The sequence below is a fragment of the Aptenodytes patagonicus genome, chromosome 7, assembly GCF_965638725.1.
Source record: "Aptenodytes patagonicus chromosome 7, bAptPat1.pri.cur, whole genome shotgun sequence".
NCBI classification, from domain to species: Eukaryota; Metazoa; Chordata; class Aves; order Sphenisciformes; family Spheniscidae; genus Aptenodytes; species Aptenodytes patagonicus.
Window position 1 is genome coordinate 56,651,252 of NC_134955.1, and position 24,484 is coordinate 56,675,735.

At 40.2% G+C, this 24,484-nt stretch overlaps 1 protein-coding gene across 1 annotated transcript in view; it reads right to left on the reverse strand.

The window, feature by feature from the left end:
* The window catches only part of CLMN (calmin), a 78,768-nt gene that overhangs the window by 7,364 nt on the left and 46,920 nt on the right, over positions 1 to 24,484 (reverse strand). The window contains exons 2-12 of the mRNA XM_076345376.1: positions 18,793 to 18,854; positions 16,100 to 16,195; positions 14,480 to 14,563; positions 11,627 to 11,719; positions 10,188 to 10,378; positions 8,199 to 8,392; positions 7,303 to 7,385; positions 5,072 to 6,385; positions 3,835 to 4,016; positions 2,225 to 2,285; positions 1,097 to 1,158 (exon numbers count right to left, since the gene is read on the reverse strand). Coding sequence (XP_076201491.1) covers positions 1,097 to 1,158; positions 2,225 to 2,285; positions 3,835 to 4,016; positions 5,072 to 6,385; positions 7,303 to 7,385; positions 8,199 to 8,392; positions 10,188 to 10,378; positions 11,627 to 11,719; positions 14,480 to 14,563; positions 16,100 to 16,195; positions 18,793 to 18,854 — 2,422 coding nt within the window. The remainder of the gene's footprint in view (positions 1 to 1,096; positions 1,159 to 2,224; positions 2,286 to 3,834; positions 4,017 to 5,071; positions 6,386 to 7,302; positions 7,386 to 8,198; positions 8,393 to 10,187; positions 10,379 to 11,626; positions 11,720 to 14,479; positions 14,564 to 16,099; positions 16,196 to 18,792; positions 18,855 to 24,484) is intronic.

The following is a 24,484-nucleotide window of genomic DNA, read 5'->3' on the forward strand; positions in this document are numbered from 1 at the left end:
CCAAGACTTCCAGAAACCAACTAGCAGTTGGGGTTTTGTAGGACAACTCCAAAATTCCAGCTTTCCAAAATTCCAGCAGTGGTTCATAAGGGCAAAGCCCGATGGACTCGGCCAGCAGCACTGAACACTCACAAAGACAAGAAAAGGTCTTATTTAAAAAGGCACAAGATGGTACACTCATTTTATGATTTTATAATACTATATGAATCACCCTCTGGTAGACTTTTTTAAAATCTGCTTTTGGAGAAAACTGTTTTTTGGCCTGTTTTAATGAGTCCTTTTTCTGACTTGGGGCATCCTACTTGCTCAGATATTACACTGGATATATACCTGAGTACACACAGAACTTGTTCAACATCAGCAGTCTGCAAACAGGCATAACTGTGACAGCTATTCATGTACTTTTTTAACAGAAGCGTAAGTGAGACCAGGACACTGGATCCCGATAATATTTTATGTGTTTTCTGCATTTAAATGCAACCATCATTTTAACTAGAAGTTCTGGGAGGTACTATTCAGTATCAACTGAGAGGGAAAACCCAAAGCAATCCTTGTTTCTTACAGATATGTAGACCCTGATACCAAAGGGATACACACTCTGTGTTCAGGATCCATCACCCTAAGTCTAAACTAAACACACATACAAAAGATAAAAACTCATGGGTGCTCTAACAAGGCCAGAACTCCACTGAAGTATCATCTTTCCCTAGCACTGACCACACTAAACATTGTCTTGACAGTCTTCCAAACCTGGAAAGAGTCATCATTGCCAGAGGGCCGCATATTTGAAGTCCTCCTGCTCTTTTCTGGGTCTGAAATATCCACCATGTGGGGAAAGTGCTCACAGTCTTGCTTAGGCAGCTGAATCTTTCCTCTCAAGTCAAGAAAAAGCATTTTAGTCAAGGGGGAGATTGAGCAATAAAGAAGTTTTGTATCTTACACCTATGGGAAATATGGACTCCGAGCCATTACACAAGACATCCAGTCAGGTCTCTACCATTACAGTTAATTTTCATTTCCCTTTGTAACATTGTTAGAAGTACCTAGGAGTTATGGATTCCTTGCAAAAGGCTTTGTCTGAATAAGAACGACTCACCTGATGATTAATGGATTTTCACCCATATCTGTCATCTTCTGCTCATTTACACCATAGGTTTCCTTAAACAAACCAGGAATAGATTATATTAAAAAAATAAAATTCAGCATCTCGCAAAAATGGTAATTGTGTGTGTATTTTATGCAGAGTATATGTAACATTTGCTCAAATAAAATGATAGTGTGCTTATAAATTTACTCCCTGCCAGCACATCCACCACTGCAGTCTTGTACACACACAGAAAAGGAAAAAAGTTGTGAAAAAAGAAGACTTTTTTGCTTTCAACTGCTTTCATTCAGTTGAATAAAGCTCCCCTCATTAATATATACTTCTAGTAGTTCTGACAGTGTTGCAAAACTAAAGCATCTGTGTGAAACCTCAGTTTCATTGAACATCGGTGGCAGCATTTCTCTAAAACTCCAAGATGGTCAGAATTTTATTTTGTGCTGAAAAGAGCCATATTCCTATCCTGGCTCAGTGTGCCCAGATTGCTGATCCTGTCCCTTCCTTCTGACTTAAAAAAATAAAAATCCAGAGCTCAGTTGTATAGTATGCTCTCAAGAAACCAATATGAATTTCATCTGCTATTCAGGATGCAGTTTCACATTACAACTAAAATTCTTGTAGGGTTAGCTGCTGCTATTGAGATAACATAATACACTGCTACTGTGAGGGAGAGGGAAAGAGCCCAATCTCTCATAAAAAGTGCACTTCAGGAGGCACCCAGCATTTTTGTAGGGCTGTGACCAGGACACCAACATACATACAGAGACTGCAGAAACTAAAAGAAACTGGAGCAGCAAATAAAGGCAGCTTCAAAGAAGCAAAATGTTGCAGCTATACAGTTATGACAAAGTAAGCCTCAAAGTTACAGTAGATTTAATTGTAGTGTTAGGTACTCCTTTGCGGGTTTGTTCAAGGCTCAATAAAGTTCAGTTCCATATGTTTAGAAGAGTTCAGTAAAGCTTTTCAGCTATGCCTGGTTTTGGCACTAAAATTATTAGAAGTCACAGGGCTTTTGTATTATCACAGAGCTTTATATATAGAGTAGACCCTTTTACAGTATGTGAACTTTTGGAGTTTAAGAGAAATAGAGAAACAGTGATAGGTAAATTTCCACATACTTACCTCCTCAGAAGTATTAGGAGATCTTTTTCGGAGATAAATGTTGGAATCACTGTCACTGGTTCTGAAAAGCATGTAAAAGCAAAGTTTTTAAATTCATAAAGCTAAGTTTTGTTTTGACTTCAAAGAGCCACTGCAATTGCACATGCTAGTTTTAAGCTATGCAAAACCACAAATATGCATTGTTGCACGTATTAGAATACGGACTTGCATTTATCAGTAACGTTATAAAAAATAGCTTTGGGAAAACCTGACCCACAATAAAAAAATCCATATGCTCAAATTGGAATCTTTTCTGAAAAATGGTATCTGATAGGGTTTTTGCACCTTTGACATCATTAACATTTAAGTGAGAGTATACCCCAGGTTTTATGGCTGTGTATATAAATAAAAAATTGACAGACCTTGCAGGGAACAGAAAGCTTGAAGGAAACTATGGGCTTTTGTAAGCAAACTATTTCAAATTCTTTAGAGTGCTATAGTGATAAGCATCAGCAAATTACAGTTCATGTCCCACTCAAAATACATTACCTAAGAACTAAATTAGAACATAAGAGGGAACAGAAGTGAATGGAGTAAAATTAGCTGAGTGTCTCTGTACTGGGTCTGGCTGGGGTGCAGTCAACTTTCCCTACAGCAGCTCCTGTAGTGCTGTGCTTTGTATTTGTAGCTAAAACAGTGCTGATAACACACCAGTGTTTCAGCTATTGCTGAGCAGTGCTCGCACAGCGCCAAGACTGTCTCTCCAATCCTCCCGCAAAGGCCAGTAGGCTGGGGGTGGGCAAGAGATTGGGAGGGGACATAGCCAGGATAACTGACCCGAACTGACCAAAGGGATATTCCATACCATATGATGTTGTGCTCAGCAATAAAAACTAAGAGAAAGGAGGAAGCTTGGCAGAGGGACGCACACACTCTTGTTACTAAGGCATTTGTCTTCTGAAGCAACCACTATGCCTACTGAGGCCCTACTTCCCAGGAAGTGGCTGGACATCGCCTGCTGATGGGAAGTAGAGAATAAATCTTTTTTTTTTTTATTGTCTCCTTTTGCTTTGCATCCACACGTGGCCTTTGCTTTTTTTCATTAAACTGCCTTTACCTCGACCCATGAGTTTTTCATCTTATTTTCTTCCCCCATCCTGCTGAGGATGGGAAGTGAGAGAGTGGCTTGGTGGGCACCTGGTGGCCAGCCAAGGTCAACCTACCACAATCTCATTCACTTATTCAGAGACAGAAAAAAAGGCCAACAAATATCTGTTGGAATGAAGCAGTGTCACGCTTCCACGTAGTGTCACAATGCACATGAATTATTCTATCTATGTTACAAAACACTCTTTCTGTTGGAAAAACAGTTAAAACACTGCCATGTTCAAAAGGCACTGGGGTTCCAGTTGGGTTTTGTGTAGCAAAGTTTGTATAGCAAAGTCAAATCAAGTCCCATTGGCACTGAATCACTTGACATGTTTAAGATAAACACAGGAAGAAGCCAATGAGTCCCATTACACTGCTTCTAAAAGAAGTCTACAAGAAACATCCAATGGACAGGGCACACTTCAAAAGACCAGGCATTCATACCAGTTAGGTGTATTTAAGACAAAGTTAATGTGAAATACCTGGTAAGTTCCTGACAATCAGCAATTTCTTCCAGTTTATCTTGTGACAGAGCAGTAGTGGCAACTTCTGAGATCTGCAAGGCTTCTGCTTTGATCATATTTTTCCCTTCTTCCTCCCTATTACTACTTTTTTCTGGTCTCTTTATGGCTATTGATAAATCCTCTAGATGTTCTACTATGGCCTGTTGAAATTAAGAAACATTTTGCATTAGACAACAAGACTGTTTCCCTACCCTTCTAAATATCTTAGTGGTGTAGCCTACTCAGATGCTAAATTGCATGTAGTACAAGATTGAAAGTCTCACTAAAGAGAATAAAAAGCAATTAATTTCTTGAAAATCATTTTGGATACATTGAGCTATAAAGTATCATCAGTTCAACATACATACAATTAGTTGTCAGTTCTTTTTATGTAAGAAGTCATGACATGACATGGCTCTTTGAAGTAATCCGCTAAGACTTTTTTTAATCTATCCCCAATTAGTCTTTGAAGCTAACAGCGAATTGACTTCATTACTCAGTAAGTGTCAGGACCAAAATATATTTAAGCAACTTGTCTAAGCAACATGTAGAATAACATTAAATGGACAACTCATTCCTGAAAAACACTGTCCAAAATTACTGCGCTGGAAAATGTGTAAGACAATTCAAAATCAGTGTCTGCAAGAAGAGATGCAGTAGCAAATTGCCTAAACCCAATACACAGAATAATTACCAAAAATCCCCCCTCTTTCTCCTCCTCCAGTGTAGACAAGCCTTCATTTTACCCACGTAACTTATCTACTCAAATTGGTTTAAGTTTTTGTAGGCAAACTTATTTGGATTCAGACAAAAATTACCTTTGCCTGTATCCTTTCTGTATCAGCAATACTACTTTCTGTTCATCTCATTACAAATTATTAAAAATACCCTCTGTGATAATCTTCTATGCCTAGGGATTATACAGGAGCCTCAGACTACTTTAAAACATAATTACAATTCACATTTTTGCAGTACTATTAGTATCGGGGCTTATTCTCTCGTTTAATGTCAGATCTTCTTAGGGATCTGCAATTCCATTCACTCCAGTAGAGGGCTGTGGCAAAGCCACAGCCGGCTGTTACCAGACAGGAAACCAAGTACATTTTACATATATCTCCAAAGCATTGCGAAATGAAAGGAAATGAAGACCATTGAGGTCAGATGCTAATCCTCCCTATATACATAAGGAAATACTGGTAATAAAATAATAAAATACCTCAGGATGCTGTGGAATAGCGGAATCTTGATGGTTGGCCTTTTTGCCATCTTTTTCAATTTCTAACTCTTCTCCTACTAGTAATGGCACTTCTTTTTCATCGGAAGAATTCATGTGACTGTTAGTATCTGTTGTTTCCTCCTCACCATTCTCAGTATCCATTTCTGATGGAGGGACACCTAGCTTATTCCCTAAGTCTGGCTCTGGAGCATCTTCCTTGTAGTTCTGTTCTGGTAAGCCCTTCTCATGTAAAACATCCGTTACTGTTTCAGAAGAAGCTTTATCATTTCCAGTATCATAACCTTCAATACAAGGCTCAAGGTAAGCGTCCAAAACTGCTGATATGGGAACATTATAATGTGGATAATAAAAGAGATCATGGGGTATTACAGATACTTTCGAAGAACTGGGTAGCACTTCAGCTGGAGACTCAACTTCATCACAGCTGTCCAGGTCCTCTGGATTTTTAGGTACATCTGAGAGAGAGTCATCAGATGTTTCATGCTGTGTAGATTGTTCTTGCCTTTGGAGATTAGAACCATTCAGTGAACAATGGTTAGTTTCTATTGTCTCAAAGACAGATAATTGCTCTGTATGTTCATTTTGTGGAAGTTTCAGTATTTCCTCATTTAGAAGATGAAGAACATATTCATGCGTATCTTCTTGTTTTGAGGTATCTTCTGCTAAAAGAATTGAAGTTTGGGGTTTGCTCTCTTCTACTTTATTTATAGATTCATCTGTAAGTATACCTGAAGTCCAGGATAATGGACTCAAAGAAGAAGTATTGGCTGAAAGGCTCTTAGTTTCATTGTCATATTCAGTAGAGGTTTCTTTAGTTAATTCTTCAGAGTAGTCTTCAAAAGAGTCAACAGAATTTTTCTGATCTGTCAGAACAGCTGGAGAAAGATCATCATTCTGTTTCAGTGGATCATCAGATATGCCCCCTTCACCTGGCATGAATTTATCACTTAGAACCTCCCAAGAGGAATTGGATTCAAAACTGACAGATCCTGTAATTTTCAGTGAGGTGGGCCTCTGAGGCTCCTCTTCAGACGTTTCCTGTGCATCACCTAACACTTGACTCAATTTCCCATTACATTTTTCAGGAACGGTTTCTGATGGGATTCTCTCAGGTGTGTCATGAATATGAACCTTTGGAGGAGCAGGATGACTCCTTTCGTGATTAACAGTATACATGTTTTCTTCACTTTCACTTAAAATCAAAATTTTGCCTTCCTTTTCTGAAGGTGTATCTTTGATGTGGACGTATGTGGACTCAATCGGAAGCTCCTTGTCAGGATCTGTAAAGTCTTCCTATAAGTGATGATACACCATTAAAAGACAAATCATACCTCAGATACCATTTTACTTCTCCCAAACACTACACAAAGAGTAACTACCTAGCCCATCAACTCATTACCTTGTGAATGGCCAATTAATGACTCACTTATTTTGAAAGTAGGGAAACCAATTTGGCAAGTCAAGTGAGTAGAACAAAGCTCAATGTCAAGAAGCCACTTGTACAGGAAGATTAGAATGCAGACAAGCCTACTCCTAAGTTCTTAACGTATTCATCTCTCCCTGCTGCACCTGTGGAGACAACTGACTTGGCTTTTTGACACAATCCCAAACCCTGGGAATAAAATAAATCTAACAAGTCCACTAAATCCACTGTGAAATATATTAATATACAAGATTATTCCATTCCAACAGACTGTATTTAAAAAAAAAAAGTAGGCTTTTTCTATGTCCATTAAAATGCCCACAAGTCTTAATGCTAACGAATGTTAATGCTCATCTAATATAATAATAATAATTAGATCATTACAATAATTTTAATTCCAGTGACTTTAGTAATGCCCACCAATTTTATAAGCTACAAAATACATACCAACTGAGATATTCAGTCAAGAAATGAGAGGAAATGCCTTTCGTTTAGGAACCATCATTTATGTGCATGTATTCTAGCACAAAAACTTACCCAGATTCTTGAGAGACACTGAGTCCCTTGGGAACCCTTTCAAACCAAAAAGACTATGTTGAATTTTAGCAATCGCCAATGAAAGCCCATTTGACTGAATTTAACAAAAATGTAAAAATTAAAACTGAGTTCGTGGTTTATTTTAAATAGTTTAGAAAGAAACCTAGAAGATAATAAAGTCAGATATTGCTGTATTTAAGTACCCCAAAGCAAATTAAAAAAATGACGTGACGTAGGAGTAAACACATACCCCTTCCAGCTCCGGGAAGTGTTCCAGAAATTGCGCCACGTACGTCACAATTGACTGTTCATCAGGTGATTCCACCATGATATCTGTGGAGACAGACACAAGGGGCTTAAGCACACACGGCTTTGAAACGCTCTTGCAGAGGAACAGATCATCAGACATTATCCTGCCTTTATGATGAGAGAAATAACAGCTATAAACGCTTTTCTTTTTCTGACAGATCAGAGAGGGTAGAATCCTTTTCACTGTTGATGGTACTCGAAAGGGTTCTCAACGTCTTACTCACATTAATTTTTTCCTATTTCCAAACACATAACAAACGCTGATCAGGGTCCCTTTTCATCCACCTTCATACTGTCATTAGACAGTGATCTTGTTGGGTGACAGCAGAGAGATTTATTTTTAGCAGGATGTCCCAGTCTTCTAACAGCTGACCCATGAAAGCACAAATAACCAATCTGTGCTTTCAATCATAAAATCAAGGCCTAATACCCGTCTAGTAGAGTTCAGTAAAAAAGACCGCAAGAAGAAGCTCCATTTATATACATATATTTATACACACACATATATGCTTATGTTTACATATATAACAATATATATGTGTATATATGCATTGTCAAGGACAACTGGGAGATGCGAATACATTTGAATAGGTATCTACCCATTTTCCTGGTATAGCAGACTCGCACGCTTCATCCTGGAGCTTACAAATATGACTGGACACATATGACTACAAGCCAGTGACCAATTCATTTTTATTTTTCTTATCAATCAGCCCAACACACTGATCACATCAACAGCCTAATCACTGGGAGGTTTTTAGTAGGTATCACAATGCAATATTCATTAATTCATTATAGTTTGAATGTTACCCAACAAAGTTGATGCAGGCATTTTACCTTCTGGTTCTAGGAGCCGAGGAACACCTAGTTTATTTTGTGCTATGCTGAAAGCATCCTCCAGGTTTTCTCGAGCTGATTTCTCCAGTGCTTGCTTCATGTCTACCAAAGTAGAGTCTATTGCTTTTATGATAGCTAAGAAAGCAAGGCCACTCCTCCAACTGCTGGCAAAGTCCTGAACTGCAACACCGTACCTGAACAGAATCACATACAGTTTACATGGGTGGTTGTGTTACAAAATCCAAAGTAAAGGCATCATCATTTTCAAAGACGCCTGAAAGTTAAAAGTAAGGTTGCTGAATTGCACTAGTCACATTTGAGATCTTTTTGGATTTCAAAATGCAGAAAATAAAATACATCCATAAAACACAAAAGATTCACAAACTGGATCAGTGTGGCTAACAGCTGACATCAACCTGCTTGTAGGAAGCAGTTAGTAAAAACAAAGCCTTCAAGAACTCAGCAACCACATTTAACATTCACAAAACCAAATGTCTCTGCGATTCCTGTTTCTGTTGCTCTCCAGCATTTTAATGCCATAGCTTGGGAAGACTGCCAACATTTAAGCACTTAAGAACATAAGCATAAATGATTCACATTCCTGTGTACTTGGCCTTCTACAGCAGAAAATTGTGCTTTGCCAAATGCAAATGGTGTCAGTGTATGTATAAACCACAACTGTGTTAGATGCCCAAAGTTTTGGAGGAAAAAACAGCCATCAAACTTGCAATGAAATACAGCCCCAGAATAGAAAATTCTGCACAGGTCATTGGATAACAGGATTATAATGACGCTATTCTGTTTTTAATAGTGCAGTTGCAAGAACAATTTTCTCCTGTTAGATGTTTTCAATTTGAACTCTTTGACTGGACTGAAAAGTCTATGGCCTTTACTTCTCTGGTCCTCACTTTCCTTGTACCACCTCCCTGTTAATGACATTATCAGCATTATTTTGGGACTAAAACTGTGCTTCCTGCAGTCTGCACTGGCAGATCTCAATGGGACAAGTTTATCTACACAACAAGCACCCTTAGCTTCACTGGAGATAACCAAGGGATGATGTGGCCCACAGGACCAAGTATTTAAGATGTAAATTTTTATCTTCAACACTAGACACAGAACATTTGTGTTCACAGGCAGATTTGGACGTATAAATTCATCAACAGACAAAAATGCCAAATATTCAGCTATCCAACTTGTATAAGTAACTTTGACACATGCCTTCTTTAAAACTCTCTGGCAGTCATTGCTTCAGATAACAATATATGTAAAATACACTCCAAGCATTTACACGTGCACTAGACATCTTACACTAAAGTTTTTTAACCTGACAGTAACTCTGCCAGGTTAAAGCATTACTAGACAAAATGCTTTGGTGAAAGAACTGCTTTTTTATTAAAGAGGAGAGAGATATGTTGAGCAACGGAAATGGACGCAAATGTTACAAGTTCATGAGAAGCTACCTAAGATTCACCCCTTCCCCTCTTTATTTCTGAGGAAAGAGGGACTCTAATACGGGCTCTGTCCTTCAAGGCACTCTGCAGCACACAGAGAAGCTCCCTCGGGGCTGCTGCTTAATTTAAGAGGCTGTTCCTAAAGTCTTTCAAAATATTTATTTTTTCAGTTCACCCCTTGTTTATCCCTACCCTTTAATTAGCAAAAGATATCAAATAGAATGCACAAAAGCCAGGGGGTAGGGGGAGGAGGGGACGATCCTGTTTTAAACAGTGCCAAGCACATTAGTGCAAGTTAACATTTAACACTCAAATCATGAAGCCAGCAACGCACACAGCTTCAAGGTCAGATAGCCGCTGTAGACACATGGCCATAGCGATATACCCCCCTGCAGAGACCATGCGCCTGCAAACTTCGAAAGCAGAAGCCGCCACAGTGCACGGTAGTGCACACACGGGGCACGAGAGAGAAAAGTTTCAGCTTCAAAAGTGCAGGTGGCAAAACACGCTTTTCCACGAGGGTTTGTTAGCTTACTTTCTGGTTTTCCTCTGAACCCAGATTAAAAGGGCTCTGATGGCTTTCCGCTGATCCTTCACTGTAACGGACATGTTTCTCTCCACGCTGGGAGTGCTGGGGTGGGATGTGTCTGACTCGGGACCACTGGGCCCGGAGGACAGGCTGGAGGAGGAGGAGTTCCTGTTGAGGTTGCCTGTCAGCTCCTTAATCTGTAAAAAAAGGCAAAACACACAGTGCTGTGGTTTAACACCAGCTGCATGGAGAACTCAGCGCTTGTTTTCATACAAACTTTAAAGGTAACAGCGCCATAACTGAATTTTAAGAGGTAGTTATAGGCCTGTCCATTATAACTCTCAACTTGTATTGCACAGGCATGACAGCCACCAGCAGCCCAGCTGGCAACCCCAGGAAACAGACAGGGCAAGGTATCAGTTAAGGCTGAACTCAGCAAATTTGTATTAAACAAAAAGCAAAGAAACATGTCCTTGAAAGAAAGGTTAGTTTAACTGAAATCGTTCTTTCTCTTCACAGGACTCACTTGAGTGAAATATTTTTAGTCAAGAAATCGTGACCTGCAGCAGCACTCCTGTCCTTGGTCAGCATTGATATTTGAGTCCAAATTATCCACTCTGCTGCTTTTAGGTCCCCCATGCCCTCTGCTGCGGGGGTGAGAGATTCTGGTCGCATCAGCTCTGCCTGTGAGAGAGGAGCTCAGCCAGGGAGAGAAACCCCAGTACAACTTCGAGATTATTTTTTAAACCTGTAGCCATTTTAGAAATGAGTCCAAGAGAATGAAAGAGCCTCAGTCGTATGAGAGTTGCAGAAACCCTCCCTCCATCTCTCTCTGTTCATTAGAATTTGGTAGTCTAGAAGGACGTTTTCAAAATACGTGCAGATTAGGGAGCAGTTTTAATCTAAGCCTGGGGCTAAATCAATTTTCAGGCTCAAATCAGTTTTATCAGTTCCAGGCCCTTCAAGATCTTTCATTTGGCCCTCTACATCAGTTGCGAATATTTGCCATGTTGAGTAAGTCTCTGGAGATCAGTGATTCTACATGGAATTTCCCACCACATTGGACCAAATCCAGAAAAGGTTATTGAAAATAAACTGTGACCTGGAACCAAACCTGAGACACTGGTTCAGATCCAGGGAATCTGGAGCAGAACCCTGAGAAAGCACAGGAGAGAAGGGAAAGTAGTAATCTGAAGCTCTAATTCTGGTCTAAGTCAAATGAGGGCTTAAATTGTCTCCTATTTATACCAAAATGGGTCCAACGAAGTACAATGAAAGCAGCTGCAGGTATAAAATTAGTGTATGTTAAGAGGGAAAAGCTCAGGTTTAGCATGCTAATTATGTTCTTTAGGATTAAAAATCAATTTAAAAATCAGTATTCAGCTGGAATAGATTGATACCATGAAGATTGTTCACTTATGATTAAAGTATTCAAGTTTTATTACCTGAAAAAACAAGATTATATTCCATATTAGTCCAAGTACCAGAGAGGAATTTCCATCTGCTATTTCTGCTGCATCAATACTAACAAGCTTTACCTGTGGAAGAGATCATAAATTCAGAGCCGAATTCAAAGAAACAAGGTAAATGCAAAAAATGCACTAAGACTACTGGATATGTCCAGAACACTTCTGCCACTGACGGGCCAGCCAAAAAGCAAGACTGACATCTTGTGTTAACGATAATTTGCCCTGATCACAACCACCCTGCTCATTGAACTCTTATGTCAAGCCCCCAGCATAGTTTGCAGAACAGAAGTAAGCCCAAGTTCTGCACCCTCAGGACCACAAGTGTTTCCTCCATACAAAAATGGAACAAGATGGTGCCCCCTCCAGTGGATCCTATGCTTAAAAAGTAGAGTCACTTCTCATACAAAAATTAAAATCCTAATGAGATCTGCTTACTTCTGTTTTGCTATGCATCTCCTTTCTCCTTGCTTATCTCACGTTACACAGCTTGTCACAGAGTTCTGATTAAATCAGTTAGCAAAGGATAGAGTTGCCTAATCCAAGCAAACTCGACTTTCCCACACTGAGGTTTCTTCCACCTGATAATACCAGGATGTTATTCTCTTAGACAACACAGACTTGGTTTTGGCAAAGGTCATGGAGGAGGGAGGAAGCAAGGAAGCTGTCAGTACTGCACATGGCACCCAGACTGAGTTAAAACCCAGCATACAGCCCATTTATCGCTTAGAAATCCTGTACACGATGAATCACTTCGCAGCGCTTTACCCTGCTGCCCCAGTTCCACAGAAGTGTATGCTGATGGGTTCCACCCACTGTGGTTTAATATCTAACCCTGAAGCTCTTGGTAGCCAAGGCATTTTGCCAACACTTTCATCACCACCCTTTACTAACCGGTTCAGTTAAACTGAAAAAAGGAAAGCAAAATAACTTTTTATCTAGTGGTTCGCACAACAGTTTTTAATCTTAGCAAGAAGACACCTCTAGCTGTCATATTTCAAGGCTCAGATTTCTTGCTAGCTCCAAGGTATTTGGCATGGGAAAACCTTTAAGACCTGGTCCATTTTAATAGCAGTTTCTCCAAAATGGGGAAGAAGTGGCATTTGACATTAGACTGCTCTCAGCGTCAGCTCTGTCCTCTTACTGCTGCTTATGTTTGTCACCCAGCCCAGTAGAGAAACCCCGCTATAAGATACTGGCTGCTTACTCTTAAGGAAACAAGAAATCCATAGAAAAGTAGGTGTTTTAGCACTACTAATTAAAAGGCTGCCTGTGTCCAAGGCGTGTCTGGCTTTGCTCATTGAGTTTCTAGGTTGTCCCCTAGCAAGGTCCTGGCAACCAGACATGCTTCAGCTGCAGCTCTGCAATGTGTTGATATCAACAGAGAGAAAAAAATCTCATCTGCCAGTGGGCCTTCGCTGGATTTGGGTAGAAAGCATCAACTGGGGGACTGTTAAGAAATCTGAGAACTTGTAACGTATTTCTTAGCAGTTCTATACCAGGACATGTAGACATACACATTTAGGGCCAGAGCAGCCCCTACTGGTGGACTTTCCAAAAGGAGACTGGAACACCTGGAAGTTACTGGACAACTTCCTGAACTTTCACATCCTCTCCTGGGGAAAAAGGCAAAGGAGGTTAAACCTCCCACATCTGCCAGGTCATAAGAGATCCACTAAGGCCACACATCATGCCTGTTCCTGTGCTGGGGTTGCAGTGACTCTCCCGCATGACTACCACTGCTGCAGGACCTCTGGAGCAGGAGCCAAGCTCATTGCAGGGAAGCAGCAAAGTGACATCAGTTGCTGTTATGGCAGTCCATGCAAGGCAGGGGTTTGCCCCTATGCACACACCAGATCCCTCCTCACCCATAAAGTTTAAACCCTATAGAGTACTTGCACCCTGGAGTCAATAGGATCATCAATTACATTTCCTTCGCAGACGGTATAGTAGAGAAGTTGCAAAACTTTATTTCAGATACTAGATAAAAAGATCTTTCAGTACAGCAAGAATGCTGCAGTCCTTTATGGGACGTAGTCCAATATTAGTTTTCTCTTTCTGAAAGATCTGGGTATACCAGGTGTATGAGTTGTGATATGGCTTCGACTTCTCTTGACAGCATTACTTCTCAACACTTTTCAGGAGCAGAGAGTTCTCAAGACACAGGCCACATCCATAGGGCTTTGGAATAAAGCCCTAATGGGAGAAATCAAAAAAGAAAAAAAGGATTGAATCATTTCAAGCTACAGGGTCTAATCTTGCTTGGTCACTTACAACTTTAGGAAGTGATGTTGCAGTAGTGCCGCACTGACTATGAGGGAAGTTATATCCTTATAAGGTTTTGATTCCTGGAATTACGCATTTATGTCATGTTCCCAGATTTAATTTTCTCTTGCCTTTGACTCATGATCAGCTGCTGCAGCAGTTTACTACATAAATACATGATTTTTAATACTGAAAGTATTTCTGATGAAAGGAAGGAAAGTCATCTACCTTCACCATAACTGAAGTAATGCCACTAAGACGCAGTTCATAAAGATTACTTGCATTTCTTTTTATTTTCTTTTAATATTGGGTTCCTGATCCTTTAATCCTATTGAACTTTTACATTATAAAGTGAACAAATAATCCTTGTTTTAGACTCTGTAGGTGTTCTCGTTGTGCACTTTCATGTGGCTTTTCAGCCTTGCTGCTAAGGTAAGTCACGGTGCCTTTAAGCAGTACATTCCTCTTACGTACATGCACGGCATCAGACTAGTTACAGTTAGAACAATTACAATTTGCAACATACATCAAGAGGAGATATTAAGACCAGCCTTTGGAAATACTCACATTTCTGTCCTCCAAGAACTTAAGTGCTTTGGCTATGTTGTTCAAACGAAAAATGCGATGGGTTGAAGATTTGTATTCATGCATCTAGAAAAAATAAGAGCCATGCTGTTTTTAAAAATGGTGGAATTATTCACCATGTCATATAAAGCTTAAAAAACCTACAGATGCAGAGGCAAAACAAAGCTAAGGAAATCTACCTGTATCAAATTATTGCCATCTTTTCTGATCAGTAAAGTGCTTTAACTACATGATCTGCCCTTGCTGTAGCAAAACAGGGTTAGCAACCAGCTTTCCTGCTCTCCAGATGTTATCACTCTCTTGGACCTGCCACGTTGATTATTTATGTAATCACTCCCCAACCACGTTCAATCACAGGATCAAATTTACCTGAAAATTCGTAAGAATAGATTTTTTTTTTCCTTGAAATAAATTAAATGATCCTAATTAGGAAGTGTGAGCAGTTTTCATAGCAGGCGCAAGTAGGTGGGAGGTAGAAGCCTTCATTTTGGCAGAAATGAAACGGATTTGTTGCATGCCTGTCTCCCTGCAATTCCACTTTGGCACACTGTTTTTATCACGTGTGTGCAGGAACACCTAGCTGCCAGCGCAAGAAGTTTGGCCCGCTGACCTTACCTCCTTCCTTGCACTTCTCCCTGACCTCCTGGGGCATAGCCTAGGGTTTACCATGATGTGTTTCCCCCTTCAAGTCCTTTCCAGCCTGGCTCTCAATGCAATCTGTGTGAATGCACACAGAGACACCGCTGCTTCTGCTACAGCTCCCCAAAACTGCAAGAATATTAAAAAACAGGCAGTTCTGAATGTATGACCACAGTGGCCATTCATGCTGCAGTATGCAGATGGTTCAGTCACCACAGAGCATCACCAGGTGATTGCAAGTGCACCTGCTGTGGTGGAACAGCTGCAGAAAGAGGTCTCTCCTCTTATCCAAGTGTGATACCCACACAAGAAGAGAGTACTTGCTGACAAGATTGATGTAGAAAGAAAACATTAATGTCAATTGTAATTGGTCATTTATATTTGCACTGGCTGTTTCCATTTCTGGTATGTGGAACTTTATACAGCTCTTACAAAGAAAGGAGGAGAGAAAAAGGTTCTGATAAGTGAGACTTTGCCCTTCTGATTTAGACCGTATCAGTAAGAATAATGAAACCTGAGCCAGGATACCAGTACTAAACTCACAACTACACCAAGCATCAGCAGACCTATTGTCATAATGATCTTAGACAAAATAGAAACAGAATTTATGGATTAAAAAATAATACAGCAAATAGATCTTTTCTTGATAATGTGACTTCAGTGATCTCCAAACGGAATATGTGAGCATTAATGTATTAAAGCCTTAAAAAACCTGAGGGGTAGGAACATTTACACTGATCACACACCATTTACACCATAGTTATATATTTCCTTGAAATCTAAGTTACAACTCAGGACACCAGCCTGTAACATAAGGAAATTACAATGAAGTTGCTGAAATGCTTATTACTATACCAAAGACACGGGACCAAATTCACCCTTATTCCTTGGATGTCCATATGTTGTTGCTTGTAGCATACAGAGCTCCATACCTAAGGAGGTTTCTCCCTCTTGTATACATACCAGCTTTTGTCCTGACAGGACTTCCAGTAGCGCCATCAAGATTTTGCCATCTTGTATATCAATAAACAAGTCTTTCACTTTCAGAGGAGGCTTGCACTGTGAAGAAAAGAAACCAGGTATCTTCTAAAGCAGTACTACTTGGTATGTCATTGTGATTTCAGAGAGTAAGAAGGAGAATTTTACAAGCTAGAGATACTAGAAATAAATCTTAGCCTGCAGGAAGAAAGGGCTGACTTTTCTTCACATCAGTGGCAATTCTGTCCTAACAATGTCTGAGCTAAAACTGAGATACAGTACTCATGTAATTGAGATCGGACAAGGACTTATTCCAGATTTCCCATAACAGAATCTCATCCTAAACACTCTGCCTAGGAAGCAACCACCCAAGGGTTGGGTGCTGATCCCTCAGACTAAGACAAGTCCAGCAGAAGCAAATCCCACTTTATGCCCGAAATAAGCCCAAGATCCAGCCAGCCCGACGTCCTGTCTCTTTTGTAAGGTTTCTGGTGGTGCTATTCTGTTTCCCAGTATTTTCAAAGTGCTTTAAATAGCAACTTGTATTGTGTCTCTCTCTTCTCAGCAAACTCCTCCAAAGGGAACCATCTCCTCACTTCACCAAGGTGTCTGATGATGTGTGCACTCTGAGGCACACAGCCAAGACAGCTCAGCCCTTAGGGGTAGTCTCAGCTGCAGCAATTACGCTCTGTTCAGATGTCACTCACTTATGTGTCCCTAAAGAGCCAAACCTTTTTATCTTTGGTTGGGCAATGCACTACTGTTTGATTAAGCACTGCTTCTGGCCAGCTGGGACCATACATTTTTGTTACTAGTCTTTAATCTAGCCAAGAGTACTAAACAATGCTCCATACTGAAAGAAAGAAAAGTATCATTCATTTCAAGATTAAATAACCTATCTGAAAGCCTCAAACCCAAACCTTTTTTATTCTTTCATTACTTAAGACAAGAACCACCAGAACTCGGAAGATGCAGACTATTCCCAACTATACCATGAGCAGCAGAGCCAGCTCCTCTCAAAAGATGACCCAAATGGGATGGTCTGCTCCAAAAGGGGACACGCCACACTGTAAGTTTCCTGAAGAAGTACAAGAAGACTTCACTGCTGCCCTTAAAAGAATGAAGTCACTCTGCAAGAGGTGCTTCTTTGAGGATAAAGGCAGAAGCCACCTTCGTGGTCCGGTGTCCTTGGGGAATCACCGGTAATTAGAGAGAGCTTTAGCAAAGCTCTCATTATTTACAGGGATATGTTTATTATGCCACTTCCAGGAAAAACATTAATATAGCAGCAGACTTTTGCCTGTTCTTCAGAAAAGCATTTTTCTTTGTTGAATCAGAGAGGAAAAAAATTTGTATGCACTCCAGAGAAAACAGTTCACCTGCCCACAAAGTTTCTAAGACTTCATATGCTTGGCACAGCAGAATTAACAGCACCCTACAGCCTTTTTCATGACCTAATTCCTTTTGTAAATCAAAGAACTTCTCCACAGTCATATGTTTGACAACCCTTTTTGACAACCTCCAAAATTGCAGTTATTTTAAAGCCCTAGAGCTTGATTCACAAAGGAATCACATAACACTGTCTTCGTTCTGAGAGACCTTTGGGAGCAATTGCTAGTCAAAACATTTCCAACTAGCCTTATTCTGATTTTCCAGTGAGATTTAAGAGGGTCCCTTTATTCCTTCAGCAACACTCACTGCAGAGCAGTGGACTTAAGCAACCATATATGTGATGCCTTTCTTCTAAAACCCCTTTGCTTTACTATGTCTGAAATGCAATCACTTTCCAAGAACTACAGGAGCTAGACTAAGAGTCAGCTTGTTGCCCAAACTTAGTCCAATCTGTACTTCACGAAATTTAGCCACAGATACTAAAAGCACTGTGAAGCCTAAATTCCAGTCCAAGCTAGGACTGTTGGTCTAGGTTAGGAAGCTGGTCTCATTCTTCGATCCTGCACTAAGCATTGCTGCTGCCTCAGTAATATTAAGAATTTTTTTTCTCCTTTCATCCCCAACAGCAGGAAAATCATTCTCTGGATGGCAGACTGCTCAGGAGAGTTAGTACTTATCTACTATCAATAAGAACAGTAAATTAGGTTTAATAGCCAAATTATGGTGTGATTAAGAAACAATTACATCTTAAAAATATGAAGTGTTGTCCAAAAATTAGTTCTTTAATGTAAGTGGATATGTAAAGATCCCATCGTACAGCCCCCCCCCAAAACATGACTGACAAGGAATTAACGTTTCCCATCTGCAGATCTGGGATGAAGCCGGGTTTTGAAGAACACCTGTCTTTGGCCATGATGCCTCAGATGTTCAAACTTCCAGTCCAGGGAAGAACACAGTCATCACCTCAGAGCAGCCCCAACCACATTTGATTTTATGTGGGTACGTTCTGTGGGAGAATTCTAGCCTCATGATAACAGTCAATAGCATTAAAAACTTAAATGCACCTGAGATGAACTAAAGCCAGCCAAGCATTCGTTGTGCCTGAAAAGCAATTTTCATTTACCCAGAAACTTGCTTTCACCTTCCCCTCATTCTCCTCCAAACCTCCCCATATGAACAGAAGTCAACTTCGTTTCCAAATTTTAACTACTTTAACATGAATTAACTGCAGTCTGTCTATGGTTGTGTCCTTGTATCTCAATATCAAGACTGTTTGTCAGTCTTACCTTTCCCAAATGTAGGTTTATCCATCTGGTAAAGGTCCTCTTCTGTACATTTTCCCGTTCCACTAGAAATATCAGAAACAAAAAACAGCACTTAAGGTTCCAGAAGAGGGAAAGCTGGTAGGAAATCTCCAAAACTGATGCACAAAAAGGTCAGAATTCACGAAAGCCCTATTAATAAAAAAAATATATTCCAAACCGGGAGATATAAGGTTGCGCTATGGTGTTTTATTAAATTTCTTTGCCCAGACATGAGCTATACACTCGTAGATACATTCTAAAGGACGTAGGAAGAAGTCTCTCTTAGTTTTGCAATCTTCAGTGTAGCTTTTGAGAGGTGAACATTTATGTGTTGTGCACAGCTCTCCAGTGATGTTAGACTCTGAGCAGGCAGCTTGACCCTTCTATGTCAATTTATAGGATTATTCCTCTGACACCCTCATGCAAATTGGGCTAGCATGGATTCCAATGTACTTATTTGCATGCAGAAGGAAACAGGACTGCATTAGCCAACACACCAATTTTTTCTTCATTCTTATGAATGGAAAAGCCTCATCAAATCTCATCTTCCCAGTCTCCTAAGTAGTGCATTTAAAATCAAAATTCCAAGCCCCTACATTGAAGAATCATTTTATTTATATTGCTCTAAGATGAGGAGTGCTTGTTCCTTGCCAGAAGTGCTGTATGCTAGGTGCTGTACAAACAGCTCTTGGGCCTGCTGAAGAGTTTTTAATCACATCTGCCATTTCCTGAATCCATTTCCATAGTGAACTACAGCAAAAGTGTAAGGGGAATCATATTACCGACCAACTTCCATTTACCTTCTAATATAAAAAAGCCATATATTTAATATAAATGAAGTAGACTGACAAAGTAATATTTCATTTTAGAGACAATTATTCTCAAGTGGTTCTCAAATTTCACTTGAATTAAGGAAATCTGGCAATTTATGAACAAAAAACATTAAAACTAGTTATGCTGTATTTCAATTTACTCATAGAGCATATCAAATATATTTTAAAACCATTTTGTTTTTCTTCAGCCCTACAAAAATAGCTAACTTATCTACTGGGAAATCACATTCTGTAAAAGTCTGGTTTGTTTTTATTGGTCAGACTAATTATAGGCTAAGTAGTAGCTTCCGTAAATCAAATTTTAATATTGTTCTTTTTGATCATTTTAACTGAAGGGTCAGCAGCCTCTAATCATATGTATAATTGTTTTCCTTATTTTGATGTATTGGAATAGAGCTTTCAGCATGAACTATATCTGTCACTGATGGCCATTCAGGCCTTTTAGGTCCTCTTATTCCTGTAAAAACTGATTTTATGTAAGATTGGTTAGAAAAAGTCATTACCCCTTAAGTGCTTTAGAAAACATGGAAAATGCCAAACTAATTATTGCTGTTGGCTTTTCTTTTAAAGTATCTTAGAAGAATGTGCACAGATTTGAAACAGCTCTCTACAAATGAAACTGTAAATTATATTAGAGTTCCAGAATATCTGTAAAAAACCCACAGCATTTACCACCTACAAATCTCAAAGTACAATAAACTAAGAGACGTGTCACATCTTTCTTGGGCTTCACTTTGTTCAGCACCTCGACCCCAGAACTGGCTTTCCATGCTCTCACACATCCATGGCTGAGCAGCAGAAGTGCTATGTGTCACCTAGGGTGTAACTTCCACAATCGATCTGTTAAAATTAACTTTTGAGGGTGGGTGGAGGTTACTGTTAAGCCAGATCTGTTCCCAGATACACTTCTTTTTGTTCAAATGCATGTGTTGATGTAAAGGGGAAGGCAGAATGGGCGCAGGAGCTAGCGGCAGGCAACAGGGCCACCTCTTTCTTAAGCTTGTCTGAAACACTCAGGAATGCTCAGGTGGCCAGTGCCAGGTTTTGGGGAGGACAGGAGACCTTATCAAATGGGCTGGCCCTACAGACTTCCAATGTCGACCAAAATCAAAGAGGAAACACTGAAGGGTACAGAGAAGCAAAATTAATGTTTTCTGATTTCATCAGAGGCTTGGTTTCTTCGTTTCGGGTCCTGTTTCTCACCAGTCACTTTGGCAACCTTCATTTTCAGGGTAAATAAGGATGCAAAAGAGAGCTGTGTTTATTTACAGATCATCCATAAAACCGAGCACACGTTGGCTCCTAATTTTGCTGCAGAAATTCTGCCATTGATGCAAATTGGAGTTGTACATGTACCTGAAAGGATGGGCAAGCCAAGCTGGTATTACTGCTTCCAGAAGCTCACACACCCAGAAAAATCCAGGCACATTCAGGAAAGCACTTGCATATATACACAGGCTTCTGACACTACTCAGTGAATGTTTCTACAGCAAACAGACTCTCACCAGTAAGAACAACGACCCCAGAATGGACACTATTTGATTCTGTAATAGTCTAAAGCAATAGTAACTGGACGGGGAAGAGGAAAGGGGAGGAAATGTGTTTATAAAATCCCTAAGGCAGACAGACCCCTAATGCAGTCCATATGCTCGCCGGTAAAGTTAATGGGAAAAGTTCAGCGCAGGTATTTACTGATGTGTGCCTTTAACTGTTATTCTTCTCCAGCTTTGTGGACCTCCCAGTTTCGGTACAACCCCTCTTCTCCACAACCTTTTCATTTGAGACGATTGTAGAGACTCTATAAACTTTATACAGTTTCTATAAATTAAAAGGAATCTTTTTTTCTCCTTCGCACCTACTATTGTATAAAAGTGAAGAAAATCATTCAAGTCTAAAGTTCCTATGCTGATGTATGTAGTTTACTGAAACTGCACTGGGTTTACTGGGCAGCTAGAGAGCAATAACACCATTATAAAATAATAATTACACACACCATATGGCTGGCCTGCACACAAATCCTATGCTGGAAAAGAAGGATGCCTGCTGTGAGGGCTGGATTCAAAGATGTAATGCTGGAAGGTAGTAAAAAGTTGGAAATTGCCCTTTTGGTTCAGCTCAGCTCAGACCCTGACATAAGAGCTAAAAAAGATAAAACGAAATTTTGACCACCACACAGAAGCTAGGTCTTCCATACTCTTCCAATAAGCTCAACTGCAACATGCTTTCACAGTAGGGTCTAAGATGTTGCAGAGACACCGTATTCATATCAAAGTACAGAGGTAAGGCACTGACAGGCATTAGCTGCAGTAATTTAGAGGGGAAAAAAACCTTACAGAAGGAAAAAGTGTACTGGTAGGATGATGAGCCTATTGTAACACATGAGTTCTTTGCCCCACAACTGTGCTCTAGAGGACAGCAGAATTTGGCTCAGACACAATATCTGCATCCTAGTCAGTTTGCGAATAATATTGACAAAGATATATATTCTGGTTTGTCAAATCTTATGGCAAAGGCAACTAATTTGCCACAGAGTAAAACTAAGCTAGTTCAAAAACCACTTTGGCAAATTCAGAGTTAAGCTGTTATGGACATGAGAGTTCGGCTGCTTCCCGTTGTGGCACTATTTCCTTCCCCACCAGCCTAGAAATTCTTCAGGCATTTACTGCTAATGCCATTTCTTCCTCCTTCAAATCTCCTCCAAGGTCACTACTATTGCAATACCTACAAGAAGCCAATCCCCTAGCAGTCTCTACGTTCAACAACAAATTGGAGATAGCAACTATTGATTTGCTTTTAAATACTATTTATTCTGTTGTTGCAGAACCAGTTATGAATAATCCTCTCAGGCACACCACCATGGGGCTGGGCACATGAAGGAACTATGAAATGTGAAAGCTGATTTGAGTGGAACACTTGTCAGCGTGTAATTACCTAGCTTGAGAAAACTGCTTGATTTGCATGTATGGATATTACTCCCAAAGCAAAGCAGAAGGTCACTTAAATTTGTTTCCAAAGCTATTAGCTTTTCATCCAGGATTTCATCATCAGATGACATTAAAACCTTTACAACAGGCCAAGCTGGCTTTTAGATCCACTTGCAACTTACCTTCAAGACATCTTGTTAACTACTACTTTTATAACATGCACAAAAGCCAACTTCCCCATTTCTTCCACAGGTTATAACCCCTATAGATACAAGATATACCTGTTATTAACGTTAAGCAAGTTTTCAAGACAGAACTGGTGGTGTTGGCCACCTAACTGTGAAAGAGGATGCTTTGACTGCCCTTGGCTTCAGAGGCAATAACTTGCCAGGAGAATCATCCCATATCCACTTCATCAGTAACCGATGGCCACCACAGAACCAGCTCATGACCTGTATGGCTCTGGAGGTATCTAAGCATCTGCCAAAGTCTTAGACCAGGAGGAAATGGCACTTCTTATTAAACAACAAAAATATATGGGCAAATGTATGATATTCCAATACTACAGCCTAACTCCAAAATGAAGCATGTGGTTCAGACACCCTGAGACTTGGGAAATGCAAATTCCTCTCCTTCCGCCTTCCTCACCCCAAAACCCCAGCTCATACAGCCAAGCAATCAATCAGTCTCTAACAAACACACATTGAACAATCTACTTTTGAACTACCCGAGCTCCAGGCCACTAAATAAAATGAGAACTGGATTTTAAACTGGGCTTCACAGTGTTCCTACACTGTGACTCAGCCTAGGTATTTCTGATTATTAGTCATCATACTATCAAGTTTGAATACTGTTTTCTCTGCAACTTAATGTTCATGAAGGAAGCCAGAGTGACATCTTAGAAAATTGATTTTACCTAAAATTGCTCATTTGCTGCCCATAATGTTCCAAGTTTGTGCTACTATGTCTCAAATACTGAAGAGTGCATTTCCAGACATGAAAGCCCATGTTTTTACACATCATGACAAGGCTGCCAGCAATACCATTAGCTAAAGAGAACTTTTTAGATCCTTGTTTTAACTAGGTGGTTTTATCTTTGCATTGACCCAGACTGATGGCACTGAGTAGCCAGGCTGAATTTTGGTGTCAAACCAGCGAAAAGAGGGTGATGTCTGACTAAGACCTGCCTCAATAAGCTTCTGTATACAGTGCAGCTGGGACACATGAATCCTAGCATGCTCTTCTACCTTTTTTTGCCTATATAGATGCAAGTAATTGCATATGCCATATGGGCAAAGAAAGGCCACGCCATTAGTTACAATAAGCCGTCAGACATTAGATACAGGGCTGTCCTGGTTTTGGCAGGAATAGAGTTAATTTCCTTCCTAGTAGCTGGTACAGTGCTGTGTTTTGGATTTAGGGTGAGAACAATGTTGATAACACAGCGATGTTTTAGTTGTTGCTAGGTAGTGCTTACACTAGTCAAGGACTTTTCAGCTTCCCATGCTCTACCGACTGAGAGGGCTGGAGGTGCACAAGAAGCTGGGAGGGGGCACAGCCAGGACAGCTGACCCCAACTGGCCAAAGGGACATTCCGTACCATGTGACGTCATGCTCAGTATATACAGCTGGGGGAAGAAGAAGGAAAAGGGGGGATGTTCGGAGTGATGGCATTTGTCTTCCCAAGTAACCGTTACGCGTGATGGAGCCCTGCTTTCCTGGAGATGGCTGAACACCTGCCTGCCCATGGGAAGTAGTGAATGAATGCCTTGTTTTGCTTTGCTTGAGTGCGCGGCTTTTTCTTTACCTATTAAACTGTCTTTATCTCAACCCATGAGTTTTCTCACTTTTACCCTTCCGATTCTCTCCCCCATCCCACTGGGGGGGAGTGAGCGAGCGGCTGCTGTGTGGGGCTTA